The sequence below is a fragment of the Notamacropus eugenii genome, chromosome 1 (genome assembly GCF_028372415.1).
Source record: "Notamacropus eugenii isolate mMacEug1 chromosome 1, mMacEug1.pri_v2, whole genome shotgun sequence".
NCBI lineage: Eukaryota > Metazoa > Chordata > Mammalia > Diprotodontia > Macropodidae > Notamacropus > Notamacropus eugenii.
In genome coordinates this window covers 450,166,732-450,183,487 of record NC_092872.1, presented here as the reverse complement: position 1 = coordinate 450,183,487, position 16,756 = coordinate 450,166,732, and the positions used below count along the sequence as shown (strand labels likewise).

Genomic DNA, 16,756 nt, shown 5'->3' with positions numbered 1-16,756 from the left:
AGGCCCATTTGGCTATGAGTCTCCTGATGTGGGAACCTGAGGCCTGTTGTACTGAGAACAGGTCATTAACACAGTAAGCATTACCTACAAAAAATGACAGTCAAAATTTCCATTCTTTTAACTCATCAGTCTAAGCTCAACACCCAAAACATTCAAACAAAGGCCAACTGTCCTTGGGTCAGAGCTATAATGAAGGATTAAAATAGAAATTCCTCAGAAGCTTTTGGGAAACTCTTGTTTTATTGCCAAACATTTTTTCAACTAAGTCTTTTTCTCTAAACATAGATCCTCCCCCCTTGCCTGCCTATCCTGCAGAGCTTGGCAGGGTTCGTGGACAGATGGGACAACTGCCATTCAAGAGGAATACTTCCTGTCCTTACAGGGACTCCTCTCCACCCCAGTGCCCCACCCCACCCCCATCCCAATGTCATTAATTGGTCTTTTGTAAGTGTAATATTAGGCAAAATGATGTTACTGAGGGCTGCAAGTACCACAGGAACATTCTGATAAATTAAAACATATATTTCTAGGGCAGGGGGTAGTGCCAGAGTTGATGTACGTTGAATGGGGTGGAGTCATCTCAAGGGAGAAATGAATGCTGGGGAGAGCCTAGCTGGTTTCAGTCACATGGTCCAAATGATGTTACTGTGGAGTGTTTGTTTTTTGTTTTCAATGTTAAGGGAAGGTTGGGTAATGATCTGAAACAATGTAATTGTGAAATGACCAGTCTGGGAAATGGTATATGGAGTAAACATATTGAACCAGACTATCAAAGCTGGAAGGCATCTTTGGGTCATATCATTTAATCCCTACCTAAGCAAGGATCGTTTCTACAAGACCCATGACAAATAGCCATCTAGCTTTGCTTGAAGGCCTTCAGTGACTGGGAACTCACCACTACCCAAAGAAGTCCATTCCACTGTTGAACAGCTGTTGTTATAAGGGATTTTTCCCTTGTAACCCCTTCTCTGAAACATCTCTCCATTGCTCCTTCCTCTTTCCTTCACAGCCAATTAGAATGAATCTAGTCCTTCTTTCATATGAAAGCCCTTCAGATACTTCAAGCCAACAATCATGGCTCCCTCATCTTCTCTCTTCATGAATAAGAAGGTCTCCTTACTTCAAAAGATCCTCATTGATAGGTTCAGTCTCCTTCTACATTCTGGTCCACCCTCTACTGGACACACTTCGGTTTGTCACAGTCCTCCCTAAAATGTGGCTCTCAGAATGGTACAGTGCACTCTGGATTTATTAGTGAAGGCATCCTTTATCATCATATCAGGACAACCAAAGGGACAGCATGGACTTTCATTCTGCATGTACTGGAGGGCAATAAAAGCTAGAATATCTCATAAAAACAGCAACTTTTAAAAGCAAAATCAACCATTCCCTCCTCCTAGATACTCTCTTGGCCTCAACGACACCACTCTCTCGGTTCTTCTCCTACTAGTCTAACCAGTCCTTCTTTTTATCCTTTGGTTTCCTTACATAACAGACAGTGGTGATTCATGCAAAATGGTTTCTGGGTTGGGAGACTCAGAAAAGAAGTTCTTGCCACCTAAGTATATAGCAATACCAAGTAATTCAACGCAAGGAACAAATATGGCCTTATTAATAGGGGACTCCAACGATGGAAGGTCTTCTTCTCTTCCCCTTGTAATGTTTCTTTCACATGATGCCATGCTAGTCTTTCTTATGCAGAGATCTGGTTATATCTCTCCTCTACTCAAAAATATCTAGCAGTTCCCTATTACCTTCTGAATAAAAGTCAGACTCTGTTGCCTGCTATTCAAAACCTCCATTCTCACCTTTTCAGCTTTTTCTTCCCCTATGGAGACTCTACATCTCAGATGACTGAACTACTTGCCATTCCCTGTACACCTTCTTTTCTCTATGTTTAGAAAGGTTTTCTTCTCCTTCTCTACATCTATATCCTTTAATGTTCAATTCAAATGCCATCTCTAACATGAAGCTTCCCTGATGATCCTAGTCAGTTACAACTTTTCCCTTCAGAACTCACATAATCATAAGAGTTATGCAATGCTCTCTAGGGCTTTTATTAGGAACTAGTAATTAAAATTAGTGCCATATCTTCTCACTAGGATGTGAGCTCCATGAAGGAATGGACTCTATCTCAGCTATTCTTTTCCCTCGGTACCTAGCACAGTGTTCTTATATTCAGCAGTTGTTTAATAAATGCTTGGTGAATTTGGATCAAGAAATATTTGCTGGATATCTACTATGAATACACCATTGAGTTTTCAATTCAGTAAACATTCTTTAAGTACCTACTACGTGCAAAGCATATAGAAGTAACTTGTTAGTTCATCCTCCCTTTGACCACTGGCTTCCATATCTCTTCTATTTTCTCTCTGAGAATGACAGGCACCATAGGAGGATGAAATCATGTTCTCTTTGTAGAGGTTGGAGGAGTTTGGCTACAGAAGCAGTGGAGGTCAGTATGTTGCTGAGTGCTGTGTATTCATGGATCCCCTGCCAGGAAGTGAGCAGACACTGCTGTCTGACTTTAAACCCATTTTAAGAACAGTTTTCTCTTGAAGTGATTCAACAACCTCAACATAATGATACAAACAGTTCTGACATTTTAAACTCAACTCTGAAACGTGAAGGATTTAGTTCCACACCCTGGGAATTCTATGTAATTGTGAATTCATTTGATGGTTAATGTTCCAGGGAAAGGGAAAGACACGATATCAAATCGGACATATCTTGCTCCCTCCCTAGTACTCCCCCAAAAGACTTCACTATTAAGTTTCCTCTGAACTTCATGAGACTGAAGTCATCACACAGCTCTAGAATAACCAAGAAACATTCAAGCAGCACAGAGGCACAAAAAGAAAAGTGGCCTGGAGTCACAAGACTAGGGTTCAAGTCTTAAAAACTACTAGCTTCATGAGTTGGGCTAATACCCTTCAACCCTCTCAGCCTCAGTTTCCTCTTCTATAAAATGGAGATAGTAATGCTAATACCACTGACTTCTCAGATATGCTGTGAGGAAATCACTTTAGAGACCTTAAATCAAAACAGAAATCTGAATTATTATCATCATTCTCCATGACTTCTCCTGCTACTTATCCTCTCTCTGTGTGTTTCCAAATACCTCCACTTTATTATATCCTCTCATTTTCACCTGCCTGGCCTACTGCAGTCCTAACACATCTTCTCACCTTTGCTCCTTGCTCCCCTCTAGTTCATCCTTCACATGAAGTGAGACCCTGCTATGCTAGGATTGACCAAGGCACTGCAGAACCTATGCCATCAGGAATTTCACACAATGTAGAAATTAAACACAGCTGTGAGTAATTACACTGCCTCTGTATCTGTGTTAACTCGCCAAGTCCCGATAAAATTAGTCACTTGTTTTAGTCACCAGAGAATTGGGCAGCTACACTGTGGTGTTTGCATGCTTGCATTTTCCTTACTCTTTGCCAACCCTGAACTCATCGTCTGCATGGCTTCCTCTAAGTCTTATGTTTTTGCTCTTATAGCTCTTGAAATGGGGAAGGCCCCTGGCACATCAAAATGAGCTGCCGTCATGTCAGACAACATTTCCATTCTCAGGTAGTGATGAGCATCATAAATTTTCATCTTTAAAGGATGGTGCTGACCAGCTGAACCCTAGCTGCTGGCAGGAACATGGCTGAGCGGAAAAACAGACCCTCTCAGTAATTCTCACTCCATCAAAATCACATCCTAGGAACCCTGCTTTAAATATAGTCCATTAACCACCCTTAGTTGTGCTTCCTGCCTGGGGTCATGACCCTCCCAAGCTATGTGGAACACAACCTCCCTAATGTGCTGGTAAGAAATAACTGATAAGTCCACCTCTGTGGTAGGGAAAGGAGGTATTATGCAGAAAAGGAACCAAATAATAGCCCTGGCAGGAATTGGGGCTTAAGAAGTCTCAATTTAGCATTAGTTAAGGATGGTGTCACAATGGAACTGAGGAAGTTGCAAAGGGGAGTCAGATATTGTTCTTTTGAGGAGAAAATGAAGAAAGTGGTTTTAAATATTAAAGCATAAAATATTAAAGCTGGAAGGGACTTCATTGGTTATATATTTATTTTCATTATTAGAGCTTGCAGTGACCTTATAGCTAATGCCAAAGACAGTTGTTTGTTGGGGGGAAAAGACAGAGTAGAGCAGTGTAAAGGGAATGAGATTTGGAGTGAGAGGACCTTACTTCAAGTTCTGGCTTAAATGCAAATTATTTAACCCTTCAGGATCAGTTTCCCTGTCTGTAAAATGAGAATGTTCGAGTAGATGAGAGGTTCTTAATGTGGGGTCCATAAACTTGCTTTTAATATATTCATAACTATTTCAATATAATTTGTTTCCTTTGTGATCCTATGTATTTTATTTATGCATTTAAAAACATTATTCTGAGCAAGGCTTCACAGGCATCACTGGACTGCCAATAGGGGTCCATGACACACAAAAAAGGTAAAGAACCTCTGGACCAGATAACCTCCAAGATCACTTCTAGATACAAATCTATGATCTTGCAATTACCTAATTCAACACTTTCAACTGGTGGTTGAAGAAGAAAGGGCATATGACTGAACCAAGGTCATACACTAATAGGATGGTGGGATTTAGAGCTAGAAGGAACTTCACAGATCATCTAGTTCAAAACCCTCTTTTACAGAAGGAAAAAAAAAACTGAGAACTCATTTGTAAATTTATGTGCCTAGGGTCACACAGATTGCAGAGGTGAGGTTCAATCATGGGTTTTCTGTGAATCTTTCCATCTGTAATGTTAATAGAACAGGAAGATCTTCCTCACCCATTAATAGGCCTAATACGAGGAGCCTGTGGTCATATGGAGCCTGGGTCATATGGAGGTCAGACTAGGAGAAACTTGCCCAAGGAGGAGAGGGAGCACAAGCAGAGAGTAAGAGCAGGCAGAGAAGAGAGAGAGAAGCAAGCTGTGAGTGGGTGGAGGTAGGAATTTGTCTAGGGGAACTCGTTTTTGTGGGGAGGCCTGACAGAAAGAAGGTTTAAGATGTTGGTGCTCCCTGGATTAGTGATAAGTACTCTGTTAAATCTTACCTCCTGTTACTCTAATGATATCCCAAATAAATATTTTGGTTTTGCCTTTAAGGAAGAGTTTATTATATTTTGCAAATTTAGCCAGGAAATATGCATGCATATTCATAGTGGTTGCTATGGGCATCTCATTGGCATTACACCACCTAGTCCAATACATATAAGAACTGGAGACACACTATAACAATATCTTTGGAAGCTGGTTAAGATTCGACTGTATAATATTACAGTATCAATTTGTAAACATAAGCTAAGTCAATAAATTTGCTGTCTACTAAGCACTCAATACTAAAACCCAATGGCTTGTTCAGATAAACTAATGGTGGTGAGGGCTATTTAAGTAGCTGTTACAACTCTATCTTTTTAGTTGTGTCTCATATAACTATTGTAGATGTGCCCAGTTATGTCCTAACAGGATCTGTATGCTGCTATACCCTATAAGTTCTGAAACAATGAAAAAGGTTAAAGTCTGCTCCATGAGGAGAGAACTCCTAGAAAGTACCTTCCTTTTCTTCTACCAAATGTTCTCAAGAGAAGAGCTAATAATTAACTATCAGCAAAGGTAACAGCCTGGACACTGCCCACCAAGTATGTAAACTGGGTCAGATTAGCACTCTTAAGACTAAAAAGATGGATGAGAAAACACTGGGGATATTATAAAAAAGATTCTGGAGACTGGAATGAATGACCTGTGAGATACCTTCTATGACCATCTCTGGCAAGGGACAGTTTGGCTACAAACACCCTGGGATCTGCAGTTCTTCCCAGTTGGGGAAGAAAAAAAGACTAATGCAAAACTAACCCTTACATAAAAGGAAAGATATTTTTCATAAATGGGCTAGCCCCATTTAGGGGACTCTGGAGAACGAGGAGAGAAGAGAGAGGGGGCAGCCATCCCATGGCAACAGTACACTGATGGCAACGGCTAGTGTTTGCCTCATCTGCAGTTCCCCTCTTCAAAGCCATGAGAAATGACTTCTCAATAGATAAATTGGGAGCTGTAGGACTGTTGTAATCAGGGGTGCTCACTCCAGTAGCAGGAATGATAAAAGATATAACCTTGGTCCCTACCTCATCCCTGCCTTATTTCCATCTAATTGTGTTTTTATTCTGTTAAAGAATACAGTTACTAGGTTTAATATAATTTCTCATAAACGTCTATTGTTAATCCTGCCTTGTATTGTTTGGTGCCCCTTTGTTTGGTGCATGATGGTACAATAGGAACTACCAAGGAGAGAGAGACCTTCTCCAGGTCAAAGCTGGGCACTTAACTTCAGCCCATTGTTAGAGAATTTTGCTCACTGTGGGTCTAAGAACAAAACATTTCATAATTAACTTTGAATTGTAGAATTACTGCGGACATAAACCATAAAAACAAATCTTCCCCATAGACATGAGCCTAAGAATAACTGGATTTTTTTCTAATTCCAAGAAGTAATCCATGGGAGACTGGACTAGATAAATGCAAAAATACTATCCAAAGGCCCCTTAACCTTTTCAAGCCTCAATTTTCTAATCTGTAAAACAGGGTAATAATCCTTTAATGACCTACCTCCTGGAGTTGTTTAGAGGAAAATGACTTGTATGTATAAATATGTATAATTAATAATTATAAGATGAATAACAGGAAATTTCTTCCTCATTCTGTTTTGGGCTACAGAAGATGGCTGTGTAAAAACATAAATTTAGAACCAGAAGTGATCTTAGAGGTCGTGAGTTTAAACCCTTAATTTTCCAGACAAGGAAATTAAAGTCCAGATATATTAGGGTCCTTTCACTAGATCACATAAGTTATAGTAGTGAAAATGGGATTTGAACCCAGACCCTCTGATTTCAGACCCAGTGCTCTTTCCACTTTTTCAAGATTATTTATTCATATGAAAAACAAATGAAATATAAATCCATGGAAGTCCAAAACACTTAGTCTGGCATCATGTTAAAATATAAGCCTATCTTTCCAAATAGTTTGAGTCATCAGACTATTAAAAAGGAAAATAACCAAAAATGTAAGCCCTCAACTCAAGGATCATTTTTTCTCAATTCCTGGACATTACACAGAATCACAGTCATGGAATCTCAAAGCTAGAAAGGATATCAGAGCTTATCTGACCTACTCCTTTGTGAGCCAGAATCCCCACTACATTTACTCTAACACTTGTTAGAGAACTAATGATCATCCAGATTTTGCCTGAAGACTTCCAAGGACAGTGAGTTCACTATCCCACAAAGGAGACCATTCTGTTGTTGGACACCTAATGATGTCAGGAAATGTCTCCCTATACTAAGCCCCAAATCTACTTCTCTGGGATTTCTAGTTGTTTATCTTGAGTCAAGATAAACGAGCCTAATCCCATTGTAAATACTATAGAATGCTTATTGAAATTAATTAAATTGGAGGCAGCACAACATATTGGGTAAAAGCATTGGATCAGGAGTGAGGATCCATGTTCAACACCTAGCTCTGCTGCCTTTGACAGTTACCTTTGTAACTCTGGGTAAGTTCAGTCACATTTTTTGGTCTCAACTTCCTGAACAAGGAAGGGGCTGAACAAGAGAATAAGGTTCATTCTAGCTCTATTTCTATTATCTTTCCCATAATCTCCCTTTAAATATTCAGAGGAAATGGTTATGTTGGCCTCCTAAGACTTTGCTTTTTTAGGACAAACATCCTATCCTCATCTTACTTGGTCTGCTGTACTCTCCCCCTCCTTGTTGCCCTATTCTGGACACATTTCAGTTTGTCAATGTCCTTTCAAGAATATGGGAGGCAGAGTTGAACACAAACAGACCCTAGAACAGTAGGACTAACACTTCCTGGAGTCTGGACCTTAATCCTTTCTTAATACAGTATGAGATCATAGTAGCTTTTCTGGCTGCGATATCACACATTGACTCATGGATTTTTGAGTCTATGCACATCCCCAGATTTTTCAACACACACACACACACACACACACACACACACACGCATGCACATGCACACCCACACACATATATCTAGTCTCACCACCTGCTCCTTTTATACTTGTGTAGTTGATTTCATTAATTCAAATCTAGAACTGTATATGTATTTCTAGGAAAGTTTTTTTTTTTAAGAGACTCAGAAGAGAAAAAAATGGAAAGAAAATGAGTATTGTCTTTTGAAGAACCTTCATATTTGATGAAGCATCAAGCTTACCATGTATACTTGGGAAATTTTGATGATGGGTAAAACCAAAATTTCCAAAAATAGAACCAAAGAAAACCTTGATATTCTGGACAAATTATGAGAGAACATTTTCTTTTGGGAGAAAGTTCTCCCAAAATATGCCCCACAATTACAATGATTACCTCTACTAAAAAAGAATGAGGAATGATTTTAATAAGTGAAACTATGGAAAGGAGGTGGCAATGTGCAGGTCCCTGGCCAAATACCCCCAATGATGCCAGACTCTTGTATCATCTGCAGCAGACTGCCAGCCCCAGAAAGGTGAGATATCAGACAAGAGTTCTCTTCCCTTATGAGACATATGGGAAATGGGGTATAGAAATCTATTTTGACCTGCAGGAAAATAGAGGGGATGGGGATAAGAAAAGGGAGGTGTGTGATAGAAGGGAGGGCAGATGGGGGGAAATGGTAATCAGAATGCCCGTTGTTTTAGGGTGGGGGAAAGGAGAGATGGGGAGAAAGTTTGGAACTCAAAATCTTGTGGAAGTGAATGTTGAAAACTAAAAATAAATAAGTAATTCCCTGTGGAGTTCAGCACATTTCCTGGGCCACAATTAGTATGTAGCTATGCCTGGCCTCCCTCAGCTACCTCACCCAGTCCAGCCCTACTCTAAAGACATGGCATTATGGAGATGTCAAGGAAGACTCGAAGACCACCCTGGCACACCTTCTATGATTTCCTCTTTTGATATTTCCTTGTGGCAAAGAGGGATGCTGAGTTCTCACAGGCTCAAGATACAACATTCTAGGAGATCTGAGCAAGAGAAAGGATTTAAGCATAGGTTCAGAGATAAACTATTGTGAGATAACTCTCTGAGGCCCAGCCCAGCCAAGTGTAGATAGGTTCAATCACCAGAGCACGGACTGCTTTCAGATATGATGGATCAACAACCATTTATTAAAAACCTAAGGTACGATGTATTAGGAATTGTGCTGGGTGCTAGGGATACAAAGAGAAAACTGAATTACTGCTCTCCAGGTGCTTACAGCCTAGCTGAGGGAAACAACATGTGTGTGTGTGTGGGTGTGTGGGTGTGTGTGTATAAAACATCTATAAAATATATAGGGAGCAATTCATAATGGTCATCTATTAACATTTGAAAGGGATGCAGGTGAATATATCCACACTGTTGAAATTATAGTTTTTTGAAGTACTAAACTTACAGTCAATAATCTTAAGAGCTAACCAAAAACAACATTTCCTCATTAAAAATCTCAAAACATACGAATGTTACTCTGGGAGTGTGAAGAACATACCTCTGGCTGTATAGCTTTGAATACTGGGATATCCATGAGCGTAATCTGGCTCTGTAACAAAATAAATAAATAATTAAAAGAGTCAGGTTAGCAAACCCTCTGTGCTCTAGGGCACTGTACACATCACAGAGATAGTGCCTAGTGCAGAGATTCCCACACTTATTTGGCTTATCATCCCCTTTTCAAAAAAAATATTTACTCAGTGCCTCCCGGAAATCTACTTTCTTTAACCCTTTATTGTACTTCTCGACAATGTGTGACATGCTCGCCTCCCACACTTGCTTGTTAAGGCCTGTCATCAGACTTGACCACTGATTGGTTATAACTTGCATTTTGTGTGTTTACTTTGAAAATAATGTAATCGCCATGACTTTAACTCTGTTACCCAACATATGGAACAAGTATGAACAGTTTTTCAAAATTTTCTTATCTTTTTTATCTTTCCTTATGCATCCACTAGCCCCCTTATTTTTATTCAGTGTTCCCCAGTTGCATCCAAGGCTACCAATGCTTCTCTGGGTCATTGCAATACCCTCCAGGGGATGGAATTGCCCATCTATAGCCTAGTGGATAGACCTGGGAGTCAGGAACACTCATGTTCAAAGCCTGCCTCTGACACTCACTCTCTGGGTGTGACTGTGGACAAATTCCTTAACCTCTATGAGCCTCAGTTTCCTTATCTGTAAAATAGAGATAATACCAATGTTATCAACCTCACAGAGTTACCGTTAGGTTCAAGTAAGTTAATAAATGTAAAGTGCTATTCAGATGTCAGCTGTTATGATTATTATAAAGAGTAATATAAATGTTAGCTATTATTAGTATTGTTATTATGACTGAATGCCAAAGAAAAGCTTTATTCAACAGGAACATGTCACTGACCACCCAGAGTAGAGCTCCCAGACCTTCTTTCATTTTCCAAGCTATGGCTGCCAATACATATATTCCTGCTATCAGATACAAAAGTATCAGAAAATTACATTCTTCAGAGAACTATGAATACAGTTCCATGCAATGGGGTGTCAGTTTCTCTGGGAGCATCCAGCTACCTAAGCACAAGTTTCTTGGAGGAATCCAAAGCGCTAGCATTGGTGCCACACATATATTGCTAAGGACAGAAAAAACAACCTATAGTCGTCAAAGTTTCAGGGTTAGGGGAGAGGGGGAAGGGATAGAAAGAGGAAGAAACAAGGACTTCTCAGATGAGTCACCTCTGAAAGGGGCCAAGGGGGCATGAGAAGTGCTGAAATGGATACCTATGGTAGCAACCATACTAGCACACAGGGTGGGCTGCTAGCACAGGTTCCTTGATCTGCTTTTCTAAAGGAAAGACAGCTTCAAAGGGGTCAACAATCTTACTTTAATTACACATAAGTAGTAAGAAGTGAGTATAGAAAATACAAGCAGAGAAATTAGCACAGAGATTCAACAGACAGGGCTCTGATTGTCTGAATAAAGTATACAGCCACCTATGTATACCACTGGACCAGAAGAGCACCAACATATGAGTAGTCAGGGGGCTTTTAACAAATGGCTACTCAGAGTCCCATCCAGGGAATCAAAAGGTCCTTCTCATGAGTGACTCCCCAAAGCAAAATGCTAACCTTCCAGAATATATAACAAAGACTCAACTCCTGATTGACTCAGAGCCAGAAGGCACAAGACCTATGTGACTCAGCACAGCTGTTAATTATCAGGGTTCAAAGGGGATCAATCCTTTGGGTGTTCACAATTTAGCCTGAGCCTGGGAAACTGAACTCCAAAAAGAAAACCACAAAAATCCCACCTTGCTTGTACTTACAATAGCTCAGGACAATGATGGTCCAGGGAATAGAAAGGAATCAGGAAAATAATATGAGATTAATCTAAAGAAAGGCACTTAGTAAGGTCAGAGGCATTGGAAACTGGCTGTTTTGATGGCTTTGTAAAATCTGACATGCAGGCATGAAGATATAATGGGACCCAGAGCCACAACCTCTGAATCCAAGACCTGAATAAGGAAAGCCATAGCTCTCATTTATATAGTATGGATGAATGCTGGACTGTTAAATTAGAAGACATGGGTTTTGATCCTGGCTCCAATGTTTACTGGCTTTCTAACCTCAGGCAAGTCACTTTCTCTCAGTTTCCATTTCCTAATCTATAACAAAGGAATAATATTATTTGCATTATCTTCTGCTCATTTTGTTGAGAGAAAACAATTTTGTAAATGTTAAAGCACCAAAGAAATGGGAGCTCTCAGTATGTTTTCATAAACCTTTGAGTATAATGGAGGTTCATAACATGCTTAGATCAACAAACATGATGTCATCCATATAAAACTTTCAGAAGACTCAAGGACTGGAGCACCTGTGGACATCCTGTGTTGACCTAATAGTTGGAAGCAGCTTTTTCTATCGGATATGTAGCCAGAATTGCTCGCATCTTTTAAAACAGTCTGACTTATCACCTACAGTGGCTTTTATTACATTAATATCTGAGGGTAAAGGGCTGTTTTACTCAACTTACTAAGGTAAAGGGTCTGAGGGTCAACTCCTTCCCCCCATTCCCTAGGCTATGTGGCCCCCAAAACTAAGCCTGAGTCTTGGGTCTTTTCATTTGTTTATTTCTACTCTAGTTGCAGAGAGTGGAGTCTCCCATCTGACCCAAGAGCCCAAGCCATGAGGATTCATATGTTCAGGAATTCAGGTAGGACAATGCAGCCAACCTGATAGCAATGTTTCAAGGAGTACAGGCCTCCAAGCAAGTAGAAGTTATCATATGACTTTGGACTTGAGGTTGATGAGACTAATGTGCTTTTTTCACAATAACCAGTTGAAGTTGAAAGTACAAAACTGAGCATCAGTGAGCAAACCAAGATTGAGAGAAGAGACATGACTCACCCAAATTCACATAAGCTAGTAAATAGCACAGTTGGGAATCAGAGCCAGATTTTGACTCCAAGACACCACCCTCCCTCTGCAATAAAAAAAAAACAAAAAACAAAAAACAAAAAAACCCTGCACTGTTCTTATCCATCTACAACATCATACAGCCCCATATTAATAATAAGTTGAAATTCCAGAGAATGATCATATTATGATCATTTAATAATAATAGTATTTGCATAGTGCTTTAAGGCTTGCAAAATGCTTTACAAATGTTATCTCATTTGATCCTCACAGCAACCCTGGGAAGTAGGTGCTATTATTATCCTTATCTTGCAAATAAGGAAACTGAGACAAATAGAGGTTAACCAAGATCATATAGCTCAGATGGGTTTGAGGCAGTATTTAAACTCACATCTTCCTGATTCCAAGTCCATCCCAAGCTTCCTGCATTTACATGATGCTTGCTAGAAGAATTCATTTCATAGAATCACATTCTGCTAGAACTGAAAGGGAACTCTGAGATCATCTAGCCCAACCCCCCCTATTTTACATAGGAAGAAACAGAGGCTTAGAGAGATAAAGGGATTTGCTTCAAGATCATACAGCTGACCTGGGGAAACAAATCTGAGTCTCTTAACTTCATTGCCCTCTCCACCACATCACAACCTGATCATCATAATCTGATTTAGGTCATATATGTGTATAAGTATTATTATCTCTACTGTTCAGATGTATAGTAACTCACACTTACATAACACTTTAAGGTTTATCCAACACTTTTCTCATAACACCCTTGGAAAATAGGTAGTACAAGTATTGTTACTCCCATTTTAGAACTGAAAAAAATAAGTCTCAGAGATTTGAACCCAGATCTTCCTAAGACCAAGTCCAGTGTTTTTTCTAATGCACTGTGCCATGCAGATGAAGTAGAATGCAGGACTTCAAATTAGAATAAAGTCATCTCAGAAATACTTTTCATCACTTTTGTCATTATTTCCCCCTCTCTGGATATGGGCATAGGCTGTGTACATATTCTGAGAGGAAATAACTAGTGGTCTTCCAAAGAAAAGCAAGAGACTTTCAATTCTGCCAGGAACACTCACTCTCTCTCTGCTTTGTTCCTCAGTCTCTTCCCAGCGGCCAGCCATATGATGGATTAGCTGGCCCAAGTCCACAGACTGAGAGTTGGCAGAAACTACTATTCATGCCTATCCTTGGAATTCAGGCAGGAAATAAAGCAGGGAGCTGATATTGGAAACACAAAGGAGATCTTTCCTCATATATCTCTCCCCTCACCACCACTACCCCTCAAAAAAGGAATAGATAAAAACAGTGTGGTTGAGCAAAATTCATTAGGGAATTTTTTACCTCAACATTTCACAGTGAAGCCAAAAGATATGGGGTAATGGTTACTGGAAAGAAAGATATGAACTTTAAAAAAAAATCAACAATTTTAATAAAGGCATAAAGGACATGCTTAGCAAAACTGCAGATGGCACAAAGCATGGAGGGATAGCTAATATGTTAAAGTTAGGGTCCAAACAATCTCAGCAGTCTAGAGAATGGGCTGGATCTAATTAGATGAGTTATATCACAAATAATTTAAAAAACCTATAGCTGGGTTAAAAAAAATCAACTGCTCAAGGATAAAATGTCAGCATTATACTTGTCCATTCATCTTCCAGATACATCTGGACTGAGTCAGAAGGTTTCACTCAAAGACTGACAGAGCCAAAATATTTGAGCTAGGCCTCTCGTTTTACAGCAGACATACTGAGACTCAGAGAAGTTAGGTAACCTGTCTATAATCACCCACTGAGTCAAGAATCAGTGTATAAAATCATCAGGTAACTGGCCACTGTGGCACAGAAGTGTAATCCCAGCTATTGTGGGAGGCTAAAGCAGGTGGATCTCTTGAGCTCAAGAGTTCTAAGCTAAAGCTGCTCAGGTATCTACACTATATCAAACATCAATATGGTAAGCAGGACAAACAGAGAAAGGCAAAGCTTCTTTGCTGATCAGCAGTGGGGACAGGTCCATGAGTGGTTATTGCACTTTCAGCTTAATTGAACTATAGGGAGACCCAGTCTCAAAATAAAAAACTGAATAGATAAGTAGATTGAATAATTAATAGATAAATACCAATGAATGAATGAACAGATGAAGAAATACAATTAAATGAAGGTTAATTGGGAGCAACTGCATAAGATGAAGAAAAGAAACATGGGGAACAGGTATGAATACGTGGGGGGTATAAGCTCAGTTCCATGTGGACAGTCTCGGGCAGGTAAAAGTGAGGACTTCTAACCTCAGAGTTCTCATGAGGCCCCCCAGGGAACAGCTGGGAATTGAGGCATGAGATACAGGCTATCTCGTGCATCTCCCCCTCTTCTCCATGGGATACGTGCTGGGGAGAGCATCCCACCCTTGAGATTGGCCCGGGGTCTAAGCTCACCTGTTGTTTACTAGCTAAAGGCTGACAGCACGCCAGGTATTCACGTGCAAACTATGCGGCGGGAGAGCTTAAGTAGGGTCAGGAAAGCCTGAAGGCGCTCTTAGCGCTGAGGGGCCCTTAGAGGACAGAAGGCCCCTCTCCCCTCTCCCCTCTCCCCTCTCCCACTTCCATTCTCTTACTGTAAGATATTTGCCTCCTTGGGAGGAGGACTCCTCCCTCCTGAGGAAGAATTCCCCCTGCACATGTAACCAAGACCCTGAATAAACCCTAACCCTTGTTCGACTCTGGAAAGTCTCTTCTCTCATACGTTTATCTGGTTTGGCCAGCCGAAGACCTGCGACAGGTAAGGAAAGACTCGGGTAGTCCTTAGGCCTCTAGGCCTGACATGAATACCCCTGGGGACCTTGAGTAACTAAAGAGAAAATTCATTTTCTAAACCCAAGGGCAGATTTACTGGCTTTGGGATTACAATCTGCAATTAATCAAACTATCTCCAGGATGAGTACTAGAACAATGCAAAGAGTCAGTATGCTCATATGTAAAAGGAGAATGTTGGACCTCTGATGTTCCTTCCATCTCTAGATCAAAGATTCTATGACAGTCTTTGGTAGGCTGACTTTAGGGTATCTACATATGTACCTAAATGTGTGTATTCATGAAAAGGCAAGAGACTGGCCCCAAGCACAATAAAATTGATTATGGATATATTCAAATAAATGCATTTGCACACATCTACATGTGTCAATAAGGACGTGCACCAAACGGTCTAAACTTGATTCCACAGATCACTGAGACTAGGAGTAGGCTAGAAACAGTTCATACTGCCCCATGATACATAATTGTTAGATTTTCAGTGTGAAAATTTACACTGGCCAATCACCTGCCAATCAGCAAACAGTACAAATCAGAGCTTAATTTGTTGTTTTTGTTTAGTGTCTAGACTTAAGAAAGTGATAGAGAAAATATTAATAATGCAGATTAAACTTAAAACTATGTTGTCCATACTTTTTTTTCCTTGGAGATCTCATTGTTCAATATTTACCAGCACACCGCTGACTGAGTTCATTTTCAAGTTCTGGCCAACAACAGTATGGCCCCAGAGTAAAGTCTGAGTACAGAGTCAAGAGTTGAAGTAGTCCTGGGTTAAGAGGTTTGCTAAGTCTAGCCTACCTAATACTGCTGACATTTGAATCTGTTCTATGAACTGAGAATATTTTTAATGGAGTTTTCAACCTATTACATTTTATGTCTTAGAAGCATCCGTTGAAAGAAATCTAGGAACCAGAAGGATAGTACAGTAGAGAACATTTGGGTGGGGATCCAACGAAGACAAAACCAGAAGAAATATTGTTATAAGAATATATTACAGGACACCTGGACAAATGGTGAAAATAAGAAACAAATCATGAATTTGGCACAAAAGAATAATACCACACTGATGGAAGACGTCAACTAGCCAGACATCTAATGGCGCTTTTTGCCAAAACCCTGACTCGTCTAAATGATAATTTCATTCTTCAAACAGTGCAGGAAATGATGACTGGAATTGCTATTTTGAATATGATTCTGACCAGTAAGAAGGAGTTTGTCACTATAGGAGAAATGATGAAACCTTTCAAGGACAAAGTCACTCTATCTTGGATGACAGAAGAACAGAAAATTAGACATAGGCAGATATATGCCTTAGATCTCAAGACAACGAAAACATTGTATTGAAAACACTTTCCCCCAGGAAAAGGAGAGATAAGAGAATTCTCTGGGCTAAAATCCTACAGGGGAGACAACACAAGAATAATGGAAAGCCCTCAAGAAGTAAATTTTAATGTCATGAACACATATGAAAAAGAAAAGAGGCAACTATCTAAAGGAACCAATGAGGATGCACAGGGAACTCAA

The 16,756-nt window shown here is 39.9% G+C and overlaps 1 protein-coding gene across 6 annotated transcripts in view; it reads right to left on the bottom strand.

The window, feature by feature from the left end:
* Positions 1 to 16,756, bottom strand: part of RALGPS1 (Ral GEF with PH domain and SH3 binding motif 1) — a 658,499-nt gene that overhangs the window by 526,789 nt on the left and 114,954 nt on the right. For all 6 annotated transcript variants that reach the window (XM_072631953.1, XM_072631952.1, XM_072631955.1 and 3 more), the window contains one exon: positions 9,536 to 9,586. In XM_072631953.1, coding sequence (XP_072488054.1) covers positions 9,536 to 9,586 — 51 coding nt within the window. The remainder of the gene's footprint in view (positions 1 to 9,535; positions 9,587 to 16,756) is intronic.